Source organism: Theropithecus gelada, chromosome 9, assembly GCF_003255815.1.
Source record: "Theropithecus gelada isolate Dixy chromosome 9, Tgel_1.0, whole genome shotgun sequence".
Lineage (NCBI taxonomy): Eukaryota > Metazoa > Chordata > Mammalia > Primates > Cercopithecidae > Theropithecus > Theropithecus gelada.
Window position 1 is genome coordinate 100655400 of NC_037677.1, and position 19154 is coordinate 100674553.

The 19154-nt window shown below is 47.5% G+C and overlaps 2 protein-coding genes across 3 annotated transcripts in view; one reads left to right on the plus strand and one right to left on the minus strand.

Annotated features, from left to right (window-relative positions):
• Positions 1–4563, plus strand: part of SLK (STE20 like kinase) — a 61126-nt gene extending 56563 nt beyond the window's left edge. For both annotated transcript variants that reach the window (XM_025396713.1, XM_025396714.1), the window contains one exon: positions 911–4563. In XM_025396713.1, the coding sequence (XP_025252498.1) occupies positions 911–1057 (147 nt within the window). In that variant the 3' untranslated portion in view covers positions 1058–4563. The remainder of the gene's footprint in view (positions 1–910) is intronic.
• A 2047-nt stretch (positions 4564–6610) lies between these two features.
• The window catches only part of COL17A1 (collagen type XVII alpha 1 chain), a 56144-nt gene continuing 43600 nt past the window's right edge, over positions 6611–19154 (minus strand). The window contains exons 34-53 of the mRNA XM_025395555.1: positions 18968–19003; positions 18648–18728; positions 17565–17600; positions 16090–16218; positions 15713–15739; positions 15350–15382; positions 15187–15261; positions 14813–14863; positions 14154–14279; positions 13398–13535; positions 12808–12876; positions 12255–12395; positions 10788–10877; positions 10577–10687; positions 9935–10081; positions 9259–9645; positions 8549–8686; positions 8219–8281; positions 7995–8075; positions 6611–7611 (exon numbers count right to left, since the gene is read on the minus strand). Of these exons, the coding sequence (XP_025251340.1) occupies positions 7556–7611; positions 7995–8075; positions 8219–8281; positions 8549–8686; positions 9259–9645; positions 9935–10081; positions 10577–10687; positions 10788–10877; positions 12255–12395; positions 12808–12876; positions 13398–13535; positions 14154–14279; positions 14813–14863; positions 15187–15261; positions 15350–15382; positions 15713–15739; positions 16090–16218; positions 17565–17600; positions 18648–18728; positions 18968–19003 (2015 nt within the window). The 3' untranslated portion in view covers positions 6611–7555. The remainder of the gene's footprint in view (positions 7612–7994; positions 8076–8218; positions 8282–8548; positions 8687–9258; positions 9646–9934; positions 10082–10576; positions 10688–10787; positions 10878–12254; positions 12396–12807; positions 12877–13397; positions 13536–14153; positions 14280–14812; positions 14864–15186; positions 15262–15349; positions 15383–15712; positions 15740–16089; positions 16219–17564; positions 17601–18647; positions 18729–18967; positions 19004–19154) is intronic.

The following is a 19154-nucleotide window of genomic DNA, read 5'->3' on the forward strand; positions in this document are numbered from 1 at the left end:
CCCCTCCTATATCCTTCCTTCTTTTCCTGTGCTTTGTACCTCTACAGCACCACTTATCCCTGAATCACGTCTCCACAAAGTCATTGATACCTATAACAAAATGCCATAAACTGGAGGCTGGGGAGTCTGAGACCAGGGTGCCAACACGGTCACGCTGTGGTGAGGGTTCCAGACTGCCATCTTCTCACTGTGTCCTCACACGGCGGAATAACAGCTCTCTTTAGCCCTTCATGAAGGCACTTACCCATTTGGAGGGCTCCACCTCATGACCTCATCACCTCTCAGAGGTCCCACCTTCTGTGCATAGTGCCGCACATTAGGGATTAGGTTTTTATATGGATTTGGGGAGCACAGACATTCACATCACAACGGTGCCTCTTGTATTTCTCAAGCGCTTACCTTTGCTCTGTATTATGGGGGTTAAAATGATTCTGGTTTAGATTGTGCCTTTAAACAGCTTATCTTACAGCGTAGTGTGAAAGAAAAGACAGGCGCTTCGCAACTCAAATAACAAGCAGGCAGGGTAAGTGCCATGTGGGAGAAACAGATAATAGTTAATAATAGGTACCGTATATTAGAGTGCATAGTATGTGGAAGTACATCATTATCACATTTAGACTTCACATAGCAAATTATCCCTATTTTTACAGCAGAGGAATTGAGGAATTAAATGGTTCTCTAATATAGTGAAGGTAAGTCATAGACCCAAATTGTCCATTTATGTGACTGAGCTGGACTTGCACATAGGGCTCTGCAAAGCTTATGATCTTAAAAAAATTGAGCAGACATGTCTTCTTGAGGATAATACACAAAGAATGTGTTTTGGACAAGCAGTTTTATCTGGACTGTCAGCATAAATTCTATATGTAATACCAGCACATAACAATTTATTTTTCCCTTTCTTTTTAAGACACTGGAAGAAGAGTTTGCCAGGAAACTACAGGAACAGGAAGTATTCTTTAAAATGACTGGGGAGTCTGAATGCCTTAACCCATCAACACAGAGCCGGATTTCCAAATTTTATCCTATTCCCAGCTTGCATTCCACCGGATCATAACAATGGGAAACATTCTGTGCGTGGGTTTGGCTCTTTCAGTGTGTCATTCTGTTCTCATCTTCTGCCACACTCTCTGTCAGATAGCTCACGAAGACAATCACCTGCCTCACCTTCTAGGTGTTTTCCTTTTTTTTTTTTTTTTTTTTAAAAAAAAGCAAAGATGAAGGGAAAACAAACTAGGACAGATGCTAGGCCATGTTGGCAAAGTAGCATCTTGGTGACTAAGGTGACTTTGTATATTCTTCTTAAAAATTATGTTCTTTAGACACTGCTACCTGAAAACTGTTGGAGAAATAATGTTTAAAGTTATTTAAGAAAAACTGTTACATCACTAAGTATTAATAAATTCCTTTTACCTGACGTAACTTCTCATTGATGCCTAAATTCTGTAGTTGAAGCTCTGCTGTAGAGCATTGGGATAATTTTCTTTTGGTGGATCAGCTCTCATAAAAAAGCTATGGTTTGCTCAAATATGCTATTGACTCAGTAAATGAATATATTTTTTCTTTAAATAGGAACAACCTCTTTTAAAAGAGAAAAATTATTTCAGTGATTTGTCAAAACGAATGACCTCTTTAGGCATGAGCTAATAATCGAGGGTGCTAATGTTCTTAAGATAGTGCCTGAAACACTACATTTCAGTCAAGTCATAAGTAGGATTTTCTTTTTGATCAACAGGGACAAAAACATCCTTAGAATTAAACATGGTTCTTTTGGAATTTTTGCTTCTCTTACCATTTGATAGAAATTTTCATATACAAAGTTTGGAAAGATGAAAAAAAGAGGTAGCTTTTAGATTGCAAATTGGAAATGTAAAACTCATGAAACTTAGGCAGTGTAGGTTTAGCTGTCTCTGTTTATTTTCTAAAATAGTACCTGAGCTGGTTAAATGATTTCTCTCCATCTTAGCTAATTCTGTTCAAAACTCTGTCAGAGGCCCGCAGGCTGTGAGTTATATTTATAAATATATCTTTGGAAATTAATCTTAAAAGAGGCATTTGCTCAGAATACTTTTTTAAAAGTTTAAATATTTAGGCACATGTCAGAAATTACTTTTCCTTATTTTGAAATGAGGCTACTTATGTCTTGGTTTTATTTTGTTCCATGTTTAAATCATTCACTTTGATTTGATTGGGAAAAGCCTGAAGCCTTTATCATGTGGTTGCTGATGTGTATAATTATTAATGAAATGTTCACTCCTAGTCCCTTTTGAGGCTTAGAATTTCAACCACGTGTCAGGTCAGACAGTATTATAAACTGTACTTTGCTGTGTGAGACAGCACATTTGTAAATGATGCTTGCTGCCTGCCATTTTCAACCTATTCTCTCTTAAGAGTGCTAGGTACCAAATTGTCAAAGTTTGTTTTTAGTTATATTCCTTTTGAGGCTGGTAAAAAATTTAAATGTAACTTTGTGGGAACCCTGATTCATACTTAGAAAATGTAAATGTCTGTAGCACTTTCTTGCAGTTAATTTGAAAACTTTGGATGCTGAACTTTGTTTTGTCAGTGATTTAGATGACTTAAAAATGCATGTGTGATTTTAATTTTGTAATTGTTTTGACAAGCATAATTTACTTGGACAACTTTGTAGGTAGCCTTAACTTCTGGTCAAGTTTGTTTTTCATATAAATATATATACATATATATATACATGTTATGTATGGTTGTAAATTCATACACTTATTACACGAATGTGTTACTGTATACAAAACTCTTAATGCTTTATTCTCAAATGCTGGGTTGAAAAATGTTTTGAAAGCCTTTTAAAATATATATCTTTATAAAGTAATATTCAGGATGATGATAAAAATTGTTTATATTGTTATGATAAAAATGACAGTATAATGTTGCCCAGTGTATTTAATGATTTATTTGAAGAGGGATTGGGAAGGAACATTTTCATAACACTTTCTCCTTTGAAATTTTCAGTTTATTGACTTAAAAAATGAATACCTCAGGCAGTAGACATTTTTTTTCCAGTATCATTTAATTGATACCCTGTGTGCTAAATAGTGTGTGGTGCCTGATTAATTTGGTCTGAATATTTGATTCTTTCTGTTCCTTTCAACTTGACATTCAGAGTATTGATTCAAGGAGAGAGGCTCAGAGTAGAATGGTTGACGCTGTGGGTAAGGTTGCAGCAACTCTCGGATCTCCCTCAAAACTGCCTTTGGATTCAGTGTTCGTGCTTGAGTTCGCTTTCAAGTATGACCATATTCGTGTGAGTGCAAGACTGTGCAGTGACACATATGTAGAGGTAAAGCATTCATTTTAATATGTAAAGTTATATAAATCTTTTCAAAAAGTGTTTTGTTATAAAATATGCTGTTTGTACCCATACCAGCCCCACCTCTTCTGAGATCCTGTATTCAAATAGATGATAGTGATCTATCTTTCTTGCATGAAGTGTAGGTGGGGAGTAGGCGAGGGGCACAGACTTCTTTGAAATGGAAGAGTACAGTCAAATCTACTCCTGATTTGGCTTTTTGTTGCTGTGGCAGAATATGCCATGAAACACATAAAAACTTCTCCAAACGTGCACCCTCACCAGCCACCTCCTCCCCTCTTTCCCTGAGTGCTGTAAACACAGCAGACCTGCACACTTCTGCAGATCCAGCTCCTAGAGCTTGGGGCACCAGGCTGCCTTTCCTAGTCCTGTCAACAACCATACGGTGTGAATTGCTGAATTAGCTGCTATTCTATGTGGAGTCACAGTAAGCTTTTTCTTATCTTTTTCTATGGGGAAGCTATAGGGTGGGTAAGGAAAAAATGTTGAATGCTTTTACTTTGCTGAAAATATTAGAACTCTCTTGTGACAGGATACAGCAAATTATAATTAAATATAAATTACCAGAACCAGAGCTACCTCTAAGTCATACTTCCTCAAGCACAAAGCTCTCAGGCATATGAGACCCACTTTAATGAAGGGTCTCTGATTTCTTGAGCATCAGCGAGTTTCAGAAGTGACTATTTTTTTGTACTCTTCTAGTTTCCTTGTAACTGTACACTTTTTCCCATTCCACACTGTGCTTAAATGACAAAGACTCTTCTGAGAAGCCAAATTCTTTCTAAGTATTAACTAGAGATGTTGTTGATTAAAGAAAATCTAGAACTGAAGTGAAAGAAGAGAGTTCGAGTTCTAATAGTCTTTTGATGAACAATTCTTCTCTGAGAAATGTTTATAAGAAATGGGGTGATACTTTAAATGCTTTTCTTAAGTTGAAGGCACAACAGTTAATGGCTGTATTGTTGCTGTTCTGTTGCTGACATGTTTTTGATAAAGCTTTAACATTCCTGCTACTAATCTTGGCGGAGAGTGTTTGCCAGGTTTCAGTGTGGGCTGCAGCTTTTTGTGCTCCTTCTCTGGTTTGTAGTGTAATGAGTTCATAAGCTAAATTTTCAGAAATAAGTTTGTTTCAGATTATGTCTCTTGTCTACTTGGGAGCAACATGTCCTTTCAATCATGGGATTGACACATGAAAAATAAAGTTATTTCTTAATCAATTTTTGGAAGCAGTCTTTTATTGAGAATCTTTGAAACTGGAGTGTCCTGCCTGAGAAACTTTGCAGTTGTTGGTCCCAGTTATACTGCAAAACTTGCAGTCCCCCAGGTCTTCTGACCCTCCCAGAGTTAGTATTCCTAGCTGTCTGTAGTCCACAGCACACACGCAAACACACACACACTCAAATGTAGGTTTTAGTGGTAACTGCTGGGGGTTGTCTTTCAGCATGCAAAGCCCTCCTTTGGGAGGTGCTTAAAATATTTCTGTCAGCCTATGTATATATGTGTATGTTTTTAATTTCTTTCCCCCTTGGGATAGATGATTTTTCTCACCAAGCATTTCACAAATCATATGACATCACTTCTGCAGAAATAATGTCTTCGTCATTGATAATGTTCATGCAAGATTCAGTAGACACTAGGCAGCATCACTTGGCACGTGTCCAGCTGGAGGGAGGCATGGAGTGCCATTTTCTAATCTGGGAGCGTTGTGCACTATTGAGCTCATTCTTGACTTAAAAAAAAAAAATGAAACAAAAGAGGTTCACATTCATTGCCATCCAGCTGAGGACATAACCTCATATCTGCCCATCCTCCTTCTGAGTTTTGTCCAGAGAAGGTCGTATGTTTGGACTTATACCCTATTTTACTTGAGCATAAAACTTTATGAAGACTTTCGGTGTCTTAGGTAAATCTAGTAACAAGGGAAAAACTCCTATGTCTTGATTAATCAAGATAAGGATCACTATTAAAGGGGATATAATACTTGAACCCCTAAAGCTACTTTTTTAAAAGGGCCAAAACATCTTTTTCCCCCCTTTTTTTGGAAGTTACTTTTAGTAAGTGTAAAAGCTACAATTAAAAAGTAAAAAATTCAGCCTTTGGGTAAAAATAATTCTAATGAAAAAAATTATTTAAAAGGCACAATTCCTTTATTATACACAATAGTTTTCATTAGACAGTAAAACTCAAGTTGTTTGAAGTCTAGAGGCTGTATGAACTAATTTTTATTTTTATTTTTTGAGATGGAGTCTCGCCAGCTGGAGTGCAGTGGTGCGTTCTTGGCTCACTGCAACCTCCACCTCCCAGGTTCAAGTGATTCTTCAGCCTAAGCCTCCCGAGTAGCTGGGATCACAGGTGCCTGCCACCACGCCGGCTAATTTTTTGTATTTTTAGTAGAGATGGGGTTTTGCCATGTTGCTCAAGCTGGTCTCGAACTCCTGGGCTTAAGCAATCTGCCTGCCTCGGCCTCCCAAAATTCTGGGATTACAGGCGTGAGCCACCGCACTCAGCCTCATTTTAAAAATAATTCTCATTAATTCATAGCAGGCAATTATCAGGCTATAATAAAAGAGGCAAAAAGACCATGTAGAGTGTGTAGTGCTTGACTGGTTGTTGCCGTTAGGGGTTGATACAGAGGAAACAAGTGGAGCATTTTTTATGGGATAATATGAGATACTCAACAGAGACCTTATGGAAAATAAACAGTCTTTTTAGAAGAGTAGTGGTGTAGAAGTAGATGTAATTTAATCCCATTTTTAATTATCCAGCAATTTGAGACTCACAACTTGTAACAGATTCACAAAGTGGCCAAGTATAGTCTCTTCTGAATTGGAGTGTCTGATTTTACTGTGCATTTCTTTGGGGCATTTGAGATTTGTACATTTTTCTTTAATAGAAGTTTTTATATTCCATATATTGCTTACCCTACAATCATAACTCCATTGCCCCAGGATAAAGCACTACCTAATTGCAAATAATCTTCTTGCTCATTTCTTGCTTGTTTGTTTCAGATAACTTATGCTTGGGGAAAACTTTAATATACTTCGTAAAATCCCCAGATTGAGTTCATAGTTGGCAGGTATCTAAAGATTTGCCTTTAAAGACTTCAGGGATTGACTGAAATACCAGAAGCTGTGCCCCAAAATACAACCATTTTTGCTTTCTTGGGTTTGTAATAAACAGTGTTAGAGTCATACCCTATTAACCCAGACTATTTTTTTGACGTTTCTTTGGTCAGATGAATCACATTAAACATGATATTAAAAAAGAAAAAAAAATTTAATTGGAAATTTTACAATTGAAATGATGTTTCATCTTATGGACCACAAACAAATGTTTTTAGACATTGAAAAGTGGTTAAAGACCAACTGCACCCTGTCCCCCAAGTGCCATTTTCTGAATGCAGAACGGAGGGTGATGTCTTGAGCTGACGCTGTGTCCCCAGCATCAGCTATTCTGTCCCCCCCCGGCTTCTTCCTTCCTTGTCCATTGCCCTTCACCCTTGTTTTTCTGTTTGCTCTGGCCTGGTTCAGTATAACATATCCATGAACTCTAGCATGGGCCTATGGACAATCATGGCTGCAATCAGACTTTCTAAGCAAATGGGAATGTGATATACATATATGATAACCATTAGAAACCCTATTGCCTCCTAGAGAGGAAGTGAATTTCTTAATTTTTTTAGTTGCAAGAGTCACTTCTTAGCCAACTGACTGCAGAATGCAGAATGAACAGGGGAGGAAGGAGCTGATGATGGCACAGCCTTGCAGCAGTAACCAGAACGCACCCCCATCAAGTGTTGCCTCCAGGAAGGCACCCCATCCCCATCCTCCCTTTTCTGGGCTCATATTTAGGCAAAGCTCTAAGACTCCTGAGCCAACTTTTATGTAACTGGCTTTCCTAGGCTGGGGCTTGAACTAAGTAAAGAAGCCAAGGAGTTCAGATCTAGATAGCAGAGAAGTAAATCTCATTCTAAAACATTGCAACTACTCTTACTAGAGTCCACCCCATGAAGCTGTTTCAGATTGTGTATCTTCGACTGAATTCTATAAGTATATATTGTTCAGACTAAAACAAATGTTGCTAGCTAGGTTGGCTATGCTGTCTCAGTAGGACATTGACAGACTCCAGCTTTCACCCTCTGGAGAGCTTGGACCTAAGTGCCATATGCATGATGACACCTGGTCCAGGAGCTGTCCTGCCATGGCTAGCTCATGGCTTGACAGCAATACTTCTTCTCCTTCTCCGCCCAGCATAGACTTGGTCACCTGAAAGTTAGAAGATCGGGAGGAAGTTAAAACATCTTGTGGCCTGTGGGGATCTTGGCTTGGGCAATTATGGCAACTGTGACTACTGCAAAGATGGCTTCAAAGGTGAAATCTTTTGCAAGACTATACATTTATTTAACTTGTTTGCCCCATTTCAACACCAGCTTGGTTCTCCTTTTCCTCCCTGCTTTGGCACTCTCCTTTTCTTCCTCACTGTGAATGGGATTGTTATGCAAATTCTGCTTTTGGCAGTGTCTGCCTGGAGTAATTGGCATTTGCCTGAATTTCTCAGGTTTGCTCTGGAACAAATCACCTGCTTCTCTACTGAGCGTCAGCCTTGCAGCTCTCCAGAACATGCAAATCATGGAGCAGTCAACACTTACCTTTGTCTCCTTTTTCTCCCTTGTGCCCTCGAGGGCCAGGTGGCCCACGATGACCTGGTGGCCCAGCAGGGCCCCTGTCACCTGGAAGGACAAATGGGGCATAACTAATACATGAGTCTGGGGACTTAGGGCACAGGTAGCCGGTGTGGCACCAGCACAGGAGCTCTTTTCAGTAAGAGGTGGGTGTTACACAGGATCCGGGGACTGGCTCTGCCACCACTTACCTTTGGGTCCTGGAGTACCCATCTCTCCTTTTTGCCCAGGGGGTCCTTGAATGGCTCCATAAGCTGCAAAAGCAGGGAAACACTGGCCTTAGAGTCTTGATTGCCTGGAAGCTTGGGACAGCAAGTCATTTGTTCAGAGTAACACAGAGATAGTGATGGAGTTTGGATATATAAGAGGAAACAAAGTTCAGAATTTATAGAATTTGTCTAATTTTGAGCATCTCAAATGTTAATAACTGGAGGTTTCTCATGAGACTAGTGTCTCTGGAGCAGACCCATGGGAACCTATGCAGTGAGGCAGGTGCTGGGGAAGCAGCTGGATGCCCTTACTTCGGAAGAAGTCCATAAGGTCCGCAGTCACGTTGCTGTAGGCAGAGAAGACCTTGCTGATACCGGGTGGCCCCTGCGGCCCAGGCTGGCCTGGTGGGCCCTGGACAGTGTAGGCCATCCCTTGCAGTAGGCCCTGACCTGTAAAACACCAGAGCATGGGCACAGGAACACCAGAGCGGGGGCCCAGCACCCGCTTCAGCAGGAGCACAGTGCTCTCCGAGTATCTAACTCCCAAAGTAGTTGAACTAGATCAAGCCGCAGCAAGGGTGAAGCCCTCCGACTTCCTTTGTATTCCACTGTGTGACCGGCACAGTTCTCTTCCTGCTGCAGGCCGGCATCAAAAGCTTGTTGACTGTGTAACTGTGCTGTTAAGCTGCACAGGGAAAGGACTCCTAGCCAACATCCTTCTCTCAGCCCCAGCAGAAAAACCAGTGTGGTCATATGACTTATCTGGGTCCCAGAACGAATTAAGTCTTGGAAAGCAAAGTACAAAGCCCCCGGCGTGCTCTGTTCCCCACAGCTCAGGTCCCAGGGCTGGGGCTCCTTGAGCTGAGCAGGCTGAGAACTAGGCTGGGGCTGCCAGTCCCCTCCAGTCCCTGCCTGCCTGATTCTGTCTTCACAGCCTGGGGGTTCCACAAACAAGAAAGCCAGTCTGGAGATGCTCCCACGCTCCTTCCCCCCAGCACCAAGGCCTAAATGTCCCCACTTACGCTGCATGCTCTCTGACACTCTCACAGCCAGCTCATTGTAATCCAGACCTCCAGCAAAGTCAGCCCCAAATAGTCCGCCATTGCCACCATACATGCCGCCTTCTGGTGCTGCCCCATAGCCTCCACCTGGGCCGGTGTCAGTGCCATAGGGGCCCCTGTCTCCTGTAGCTGCACCGAAGGCACCCCCTGTACCCAGGGAGCCTGTGCCAGCTCCTGTGCCCGTGGAAGAGCTGTAGGAGCTGCCCCGCCTGACAGACGAGCTGTGTGAGGAGGAGCTGCTACCCCGACTGTGGAAGGCATCCGTGGACAGGAGGCGGCTGTCCCCAGGGGGTCCCTGCGGCCCAGGAGGGCCTGGGGGGCCAACAATGAAGCTGCGCACATCAGGACCTGCAGGGTGAGAAGCTGCATGAGTGGGAGCTCAGATCTCGGTGGAGAGAAAGACTTGGGAGTTAGGGAGTCTCTCCCAGTGTGTCAATGCCCCTGAGAGACCGGAAGTGAACTTCAGGGTTCTCGTACCCGAGTGGCAGAATGCTGGTGTGGAAGGAAACCGGGCTTACCCCACTAGTGGCTCTCATGTGTGGCCTCCCTGTCCCTTTAAGTGCCTCCCTGACCCACTTACAGGGAAAAGCAAGGCCTGCGGGGTACCTGGTGGGGCATCACCGTCAGGGGCACCTACTTGTGAGGTAGCTGATCAGCTCGCTCCGGAAGCTGTCGCTGTTTTCAGCTGCGTAGGTTGCCAGAGCTCCTGAGACACCCGGGGGCCCTCGAGGACCTGGGGGACCAGGAGGTCCTGGAGGGCCTGGGATGAATGACAAACCTGCAGCTGGGCAGAGGGAAGAGAAAGAAAGGTCAGGGTAGTGCTGCGGAGGAAGGTGAATTTCCAGCTTGTGCTGGGGGCGCTGTGGGCCCTACCTGAAAGGAGGGGATAAGGCTGGGCCTCCTGGGTGATGGGAGGAGAGAAAAGTAGGCGGCCAGAGCCTGCTGTTTCCTGGCATCATCCAGGAATGGCTGCCCCCGTCAGGCCCTCCCACTCCCAATTCTCAGCCTCATTCAACTCAGCCCTCCAGTCACTGAGAGGTGGAGCCCCAGGTCGCCCCTAATCACACACCGGGCTGCACCTGGGAAAGCCATCGCTCCCCATCTCTGTTCCTGCCACAGCTGAAGGCCCCTTGCCAGCACATGTGGTGCTCTCCAGGGCCCAGCACCCAGCCCTGTACAGACTCCAGGAGCACTTGGACTGCCCTTGCTAAAGCCTGTGAGAGCCCCCAAGGCCCAGCTGCATCCCCTGCCCTGCCCATCCCACTCCGCAGTGCCCTACTGTGTAAGTAAGACGAGAGGTCCTCCACGCTGATGCTGGACCACACATTGCCTGGGATCCCTGGTGGACCCGGGGGACCTGGGGGTCCAACGATGCCTCTGAATTCAGACCCTGAGACACCAAGGGAGGGCACGGAGTCAGTCCTGGCCTGTGCCAAGGGATTCTGCTTCCTCCCCAACCACTTGGACAGATGTCCCCTTCTGGGCCTTACCTCGCAGCAAGGAGAGGAGCTCCTCATAGGAGGTTCCTGGCAAGCCAGGGGGCCCCGGGGGACCAGGAAGCCCAATGCTGATCCCAGAACCTAGGGATGTGATGGAATCGGATCAGGCAGGGGGAGGCAGATGGAAACACCCTGTCAGAGAGGAGGTCGGACACAGAAGAGGTTTGGACAGAAGTGGGGTCCAAGAAAGAGAAGAGATGGTGGCAGGGAGAGAGAGAAGAGGAGCACCAAGGGAGGAGGGGAGGGGCCCGCGGGGCCGGAGAAGCAGGTCCAGGTGCCCGTGTGCTTCATTCTGTGAGCGTGTGTGTGTATGGGAGTGAGTGTATGTGTGACTACAGGAGTGTGTGTGTATGGGAGTGTGTATGGGAGTGTGTGTGTGGGAGTGTGTGTGGGAGTGTATGGGAGTGTGTGGTGTGTGAGAATGGGAGTGTATGGGACTGTGTGTGTATGGGAGTGTGTATGTATGGGAGTGTGTGTGTGTATGGGAGTGTGTGTATGGGAGTGAGAATGGGAGTGTATGGGAATGAGTGTGTGTGTATGTGTATGTGAGAGTGTGTGAGAGTATGGGAGTGTGTGTGAGTATGGGAGTGTGTGCGTATGGGGGTGTGTGTGTGTGGGAGTGTGTGTATGGGAGTGTGTGTATTTGAGAGTATGGGAGTGTGTGTGTATGTGTGTCAGTGTGTGAGTATGGGAGTGTGTGTGTATGGGAGTGTGTGTGAGTATGGGAGTATGTATGTGTGTGAGTGTGTGAGAATATGGGAGAGTGTGTGTGTGGAGTGTGTATGTATGGGAGTGTATGTGAGAGTATGGGAGTGTGTATGTTTGAGAGTATGGGAGTGTATGTGTGTGAGTGTGTGAGTATGGGAGTGAGTGTGTGTGTGTGTATGGGAGTGTGTGTGAGTACGGGAGTGTGAGTATGGGGAGCAGATGTGTGTATGGGAGTGTATGTGTGTGAGTGAGAGCATGGGAGTGAGTGTGTGTGTGTATATGGGAGTGTGTGTGAGTATGGGAGTGTGTGTGTGTATGTGTGTGAGTGTGTATGGGAGTGAGTGTGTGTGTATGGGAGTGTGTGAGAGTATGGGAGTGTGTATGTGTGTGAGTGTGTGAGAGTATGGGAGTGAGTGTGTGTGTGTGTATGGGAGTGTGTGTGAGTATGCGAGTGTGAGTATGGGGAGCAGATGTGTGTATGGGAGTGTGTGTGTGTATGTGTGTGTGAGAGAGAGAGAGTTGTATGTAGACGCCACACGAGACTGGGACCTCCGTTTTGGCTGTCCTTGCCATGCTTCTTGACCTGCTTCAGGCTTACAGGTTTGAACAGCTCTGAGCACTGCTCATTGCTGGGGTTGGTGCAGCCTGGCAGGTGGGGGTCAGTGGGGCAATCACAGGGAAGTTTACGCTGGGAGTCCTCATCCCAGTCATCCCAGGCCCTTCCTAACCAACCCTCCTGCAGACACTTACTCGACATGTAGCTGAGAATGCGACTACTCAGCTCTGCATAGTCCAAAGACAGGAGGGACCCATCTCCACTGGCTCCTGGTGGCCCTGGTGGACCCTGAGGGCCCATCAGGTACTGACGTAGGTACTGACGCACGTCATCCCCTGGAGAGGAGAGGAAGTACTAGCAGGACCCACCCAGGACATGGGGGTCCCACCCATGGTCCAGCCACAGCCTGGGTTCCCCTACACAAATTGACTCCGGCATGACATTTGTGAGTTCTGGGTCCGCAGGCCCACAGTGTTCAGGGGGGACACCAGCAAGCTGCCAGGTTCCTGAAGGGACAACTGCCAGCTTGCCTGGCATGGGGGCTTGGGAGGACATTTCCTGCCCCCTTTCCAGCCGGTTTGCTGACTCAGCAAGCAGATCAGCGCCATAAGTGGCTCTTTGTCTAAAGGACTCTGCCTACCTCTTGCAGCCCTCCCCAGGCTCAGATAAGGACAAGGTTTGCCTGACGAGTGAGGCCAGGAGAAAGCAAAGATAGTCCCACTCTCGATCCCCCAACAGGTGACTCACGCTGCAGCACAGCCAGGATGTCTTCAGAAGAGATGGAGGACGAGAACAAGCCGACGTTGTACCCCGAAGCTGTCGGGAAGAAAACCTCAGGTTACCTGCTTAGCAGGTACTGAAGCACCACTCTCATTATTCCAGAATCTGAAAGGCCCGGTCACCGAGCTGTCTGTCTTTGGGGGAAATGGATGAATGGAGTATTATGAGGGTATTTTGAAAGCATAACAAAGTCAAATATTGTTGTTGGGAAATTTTTTTTTTTGGTGAGAAAGGAAGTTTACTTTCAAGAACATGCTTTAGCCTAATGCCTGCCGATGCTGCCAACCTTCATGCACACGTAGGAAGAACCTATAATTAGGAACACATCAGTCGATTGCAGGACGGCTCACTCGGTGGCTCTCCAGTGTGGCCGCCCTGAATCTGGACAGACTCTTGTTGACGCTGTATCCCAGTGGCCCAATTATTAGGAATTCAGAATTAAAACTCATATTCCAGAGAAGGGCAAAGCAAACAGCAAATGAGGAGCTGAGGCTCTGGGAGCAGAAGCAGAGCCACAGGAGGAAGGTGCCAGGTGCAGGGCATGGGGAGAGGCTTACTCCGTAAGTAGCTCACAACGTGGTTTGCCAGCTCTGAGTAGTTGAAAGTCTCGCCTGTGATGGTGGTGACAGGTCCTGGGGGACCAGGTGGGCCTGGGGGACCTTGAACTCCGGATAGGTAAGACCTAATACTGTCACCTGCCAACCAAGGAACAAAGCAAAGTCAAGACTGTCCCAAGAGGACATGTTCTCCCCACAGAGGTGACCTGAAGCACATGATAACATGCCTGCCCCACCCCACACATGGGCACAAGGCTGGGTCAGAAGGAAGCCTAGACTCCCCATCACTGTCATTCCCTTAATTACAGATGGAGAAACTGAGGCAGAGGCCTGCGCTGGGTCAAGTGGCCCATGAGGGCTGTGGGCCAGCAAGACTCCAGCCAGCCACCCATTTGACAAATGAGTACATGCAGGTGCGGTGTGAAAGCGCGTGTGTGCATGGGAATGAGCGCGCGCCAGCCTCCTCCCAGGGTGTGGGCGAGGGTGAGGTTGTGTCGGGGGCAGCTATGAGAAGGCTGGTGTTGGGGAGCTCACAGGCCTGTAGGCCTGGCTCTGCAGGGGGAAGACCCGGGCCCGGACACATACACTGTTTTCCTCAATGCGCACACGCGCGCGCACACACACACACACTCTCCCACTGCCCGACATCGTCCCATGTCTCTTAGCACCATTTCTGTGATGATACCACAGCTCCCTTGCACAGAGACTGTATCTCTGTGTTCTTGTCCCCATGGCTTGGGGCGGCCGGCCACTCACTCTGCATGTACTCAGAGATGTACTGCTGAATCTCCCGGCCAGAGCTGCTGATAGAGCCCGGAGGCCCAGGGGGCCCAGGGGGGCCTGGCGGGCCTGACACGTACATGGTGCTCGATGATGATCCCCCTGCAGCAAAGAGAAAGTGTCCTGTGTTGTTTCTCCACCCTACGGTCAGACAAATGGGCCCAGGAATAGCTTCCATGGTCTGAGGAGGGAAGGTCTTCTCAGGGGGAGAAATAGGATAGTGGCAAGGTGAAGGATCCCCGAGAAGAGAAGAAAGGAGAGCCTATAGCAGCCACTGTCTGAAAGTGGCACGGAGCTAGGAAGCTGCCCCAGGCTGAACTACCCTTTCCTTCTGCAACCTGCTGAAGGACCCCCAACATGGCATCCCCCTTCTCTCAACTCCCCAGCACCCAGGGTCTTTCCATTCTCCATCATGTGGAGTCTGCATTGTTATTTGTCATTATATGTGCCTGGGTCCTTCCCTCAACCCCATATCTCGTAACCTCCTTAAAGGCAGCTCATAGGCCCTAGCACATGGAGATAGTCAACAATCAATCATGGAGAAATGAATGAACGAATAGAGCAACATCCTCACTGGAATGATCAGCCTTCACCAGAAGAAGCGGAGAGTAACTTTGGTCACTTTCAGTTCTTACCTTCAGAAGGACCACTAGGAATGCCAAGAGCCCCTGGGACACCTGGATCACCTGCAATCCAAAATGAGAAGTTTGCATCACCTCCTCCAGGAAGCCTTCCCTGGTTAAGCCAAATCACACTTATTAGTGTGTGTCTCAACAACTGTCCCATGGCTCTTGGCCTCATTTTTGTAATAATACCACAGCTCCCTTTCACGGAGGCTATATCTCCATGTCCTTGTCCCTTTCTCCCTCTGGCCTTTCCTTCCTCCAGCCTCTTCTTTCTCCCAAGACTTTACACTGATAAGTACTTGCTGCCTTCTCTTCAGGCTCTGGGCTGTGGGCGCCAGGCTCACCCCTACTCCTCATCACCTTCTCGCTGCTCCCTCACTGACCTTTGTCACCTTTGGGTCCCTGGGGGCCAGGTGGGCCTGGTGGTCCCTGAAGGTTGAGTCCGAAAGAACTGGACCCTGGAAGCCAACAACACACACAATGCAGTCAGCCAGGGTTCGGACAGGCGCTGGCCAGAGCCAGAATGGGGCGGGGCTCAGCCCTTACCTGAGGTTGAGAAACCTGGGAGGCCTTGCTCGCCTGAGGAACACATCAAGAGAGGGACAGTCAGTCTCATTTTTCTCACCCACTAACAGCCCCGTAGAGCCTCCCCAAGATCCATGATTGCTGGGGCTGCATTGCCTTTTGGGCAGTACCTAGAGATGCCACACACACACACACACACACACACACACACACACACACTTGCACCACACCCATGCACATACTCAACCATTCCTAGAGACATGCTGCTCTACTCTTGCTTATTTGCACCACGTGCCTTTCTGTCAAGCTCAAAGCTCTTGGAAGGTGAGCTTTTGCCACCCCCACCCCTACCCCAGGTTTTGTTTGATGCCAGCTCTACTGTACCTTGGTGTCCTCTGGGGCCTGGGGGACCTGAGGGAGAAAGGCAGAGAGCTATGAGACAGGTACCAGCCAGGCGTTGTGGTTTCAGTGGACCCATGGAGGAGGGGATAGGGGTTCCAATGCTGGAGCTGATATAGAACTTGGGGTTCCTTGTGCCTCTCTTTTCACTAGGCCAATGTTGGGTTGCTATCCTTTGTAGAGTTTCTGACTGTTGTGCGTCCCCGCTACCTTTGCTCCAGGCTGCTGAGCTCCCAATGGGATAAGGCAGAAGGATGCAAAAATGCCCCAGCTCATTCAGCTTCATCCAAACCCTCCTGGCAACCAGCAGGTACACAGAGGACACATACTGGCTTCTGGGTTCCCTGATACACTGTTCTCACCTTGGTCTCCCTTGGGACCTGGGGGGCCAGGTGGGCCTGGGGGGCCAGAGAGGAAGGTTTCTGCAGAAGAAAGAAATAGTTTGAGTATGGACACTGATGTTTGTGAGGAAGCAGCACTTAGCACAGCACCTGACGACATAGATGCTCAATCAATACTTGTCAAATGGATGGATGGGTGGGTGGATGGATGAATGGGTGGGTGTATGAGTAGGTGGGTGGGTGGATGGATGGATGGATGGATGGATGGATGGATGGATGGATAGGGGGATGGATAGGTGGATGGGTAGATGGGTGGGTAAATGGATGGGTGGATGGATATTCCACTAGGAACAGGTTCTGGCCTAATGCTTGCTTTAAAGTTATTTCCATAAGTTTCTATGTTGTACTGTCAGCACTTATTCATGTGCATGTATCCTGCCTACTTTATCAGACCTGGGCTCCCCAAGGATAGGAACCAGGTCTCCCTGGTTAGGCCAGAAGCTCCCCAAGGGCAGAGCTGGCTCCCTCCCTCAGGCCAGACTACCAGGGTGGTTGGGTTGACATGGTTATTCCCTCCATGTGCAGCAAGCAGGAAGATTATATAAACACATCCCCATGGAAGTCAGGAGCAGGAACCCTGGTGAGTAGGTTGTGGCCACAAGGCTACAGCCACGGTTCATGGCAGGACAAGGGCTGAGGTGGAGAACAGGTGTGACTTGACTCCCTGACAAGAGGGGAGGCCCTGTGTCATGGCACAGGAACCTGCAGCACCTCATCTGCTAAGGGTGCCCCCTCACTCAGAGGCAGGGCAAGACCATAGTCAAGTTCCCGGACAGCAGATAAGAGCATGTGGAATGACGGGGATACACTGGATTTTGGTGTCAGAAAGTCTGAGTTCAAACCCCTGCTCCCACATGTCTAGCTGGTGACTTTGGGTAAGTTCTCAACCTCTTTCAGCCTCAGTTTCCTCCTCTGTAAACCAAGGTCAAAAAGATCTACATCACAGGGGTGTTGGGAAGACTCGGTGAAACACTGAAGACCAAGCTCCTAACACAGTGATAGCTCAGAGTGAGCGCCGGACCGGGTGGGCTGACGCCTTTGCTGTTCTGCACTCCAGATGTCCAGGTGGGAGGCCCGGCAGTCTCCACCTGGGCTCCTTAAAGGACCTGGGAGTCAGTCCTCTCAGCCTGGGCCTGTGGCCAAGAACCCACAGACCCCTGTCATTGCTCCCTGGGTCAGTGGTGCACTCCTGCCAGATACCCATCTTCAAGGCCAAGTCTGCCCCTGGTCCTCTTGGACTCCCAGAACTTCTATGACAGCTGCCCCAAGCTCCAGGGAATCAGCTTGCAAGACCCTGGTGAAGAGCCCTGGCCCTCTCCTCCTTTTCCAAAACACACCTTTCACGTCATCTAGAACAGAGGGGCCCATGTCCACCCTGAGAGGAAAGTCCTCCCGACCTGGCCCATCGCCTTGCGTTCTTGCAGGGTGTGACCTACCTTGCGGTCCTGGGAGACCAGCTGGGCCGGCAGGGCCTGGAAATGGGGTTGAGGAAGAAAAGGCTAAATCACGCGTGTAGGGTCATAGGAAGAACTAAAGGCATAACTCCTCCCAAGGCATGGAACAGAGACCCAAAGAGGCCACCTTGCTCATTTGAGAGCAATGAGCAATCTGAGAGCAGCTCTGTGGTCCAGTTGCTGAGAACATCCCTGACAGGTACGAGGAGCCCGGGGCAGGCAGGACTGCCCTCTCTGCTGCTGCCCTGTAATGGTTAGGGACTTCTACGTGCCTCTACGTATTCCTTCTCACTGGAGCTTGTCAGGAGGGAAGGCTGGTACATTCTGGCATTGGTTGTGATAAGTTGTGCACTTCATTTGTACACACAAATTTAAAATAATTAAAAATACATATAACAAAAAGGCACTTTGGAAAGGTAGGAAACAAATTGTCCACAACTCTTCAGTTTGTGGGCATTTTATTTTATTTTCTTCCAGCATTTTTTCTTTTTTGCATCTTGTAAAAATACAGTTGAAACCACAGAGCAGGCATTATTGAGTGTCCTGCTCTCTCAATAAGTATTTGTTTTATCTCCTAACAACTTTGTTCCGAAGTTTTCATATTTTTGTCACCATCCCATTTGGGGATATTTTCTTCAAATAGATACCTAGCATTTTTGTTGCCCTGGATGCAGAATATCAAATCGTTTTCCAGGAGGAAACAAAGGGTTCGAGGACTGGGTCTTCTGAGTGGCCACAGGCTCTGGAGGTAGACTGATCTGGGCCAAATCTTTTGTCCTGCTGCTTATTGGCCGTGGGACCTTGGGCAGGCCATTTACCTGCCCCAGGCCTCAGCTTCCCCTTCTGTAAATGCTGAGAGAACATTTGCCTCCTATGCTGTGAAGTAGGATAACTGATCTACTTCATTGTCTGAGAATGCAAGAGTTTGCTTTTCTCGGGCCAAACTCCTTATTCTGTTTACCAGATTCAGTTCCTGCCCTGGGTCTCAGGATCTGAACAAATAGGGCTAGTCACTACCACCAAGACCTACTGCTGATTTGGGGCAAAGCAAGAAAACAGACTGACCTGGGGCACCTGGAGGTCCTGGGGGTCCCATGGCTCCGGGAGGCCCTGGGGGGCCTGGGACAGTAAGCATTGATGACCCATCTGAAAGTAGAAGGCACGTGGAACATTGAGCCCTACTCTTCTCACTCAGAGGTGCTGGGACTCGAGCCAGGCTGTGGTGGACTGCCTGGCATCTCTTCTCATCACTGCTAAATTTCCCTCCTCCCCCTCTACTGATCCAAAAAGCTGCCTGCCACATCCTGCCCAGAACACTGCGAGCCAAGGTAGGTGCCCAGGATAAGAAAGACACAGAAAGGAGGGTCCCTCTAGGACCTGCCTACCTGAAGTCACGATCTTGCCTGGAGCTCCTGGTTCACCTAGAAAGAGAGGAAAAGGCCGAGAGTGGTTGTTCTGAGGATCAATTAGTGGCTCAATAAGCCATTTTCAAGGCTTCTGATTGCGTTTGGGACCCACTTCTGGGCCTCTCAGCCTCAGGCTAAAGGCATTTTAATGAACTGAAGGCAGGCA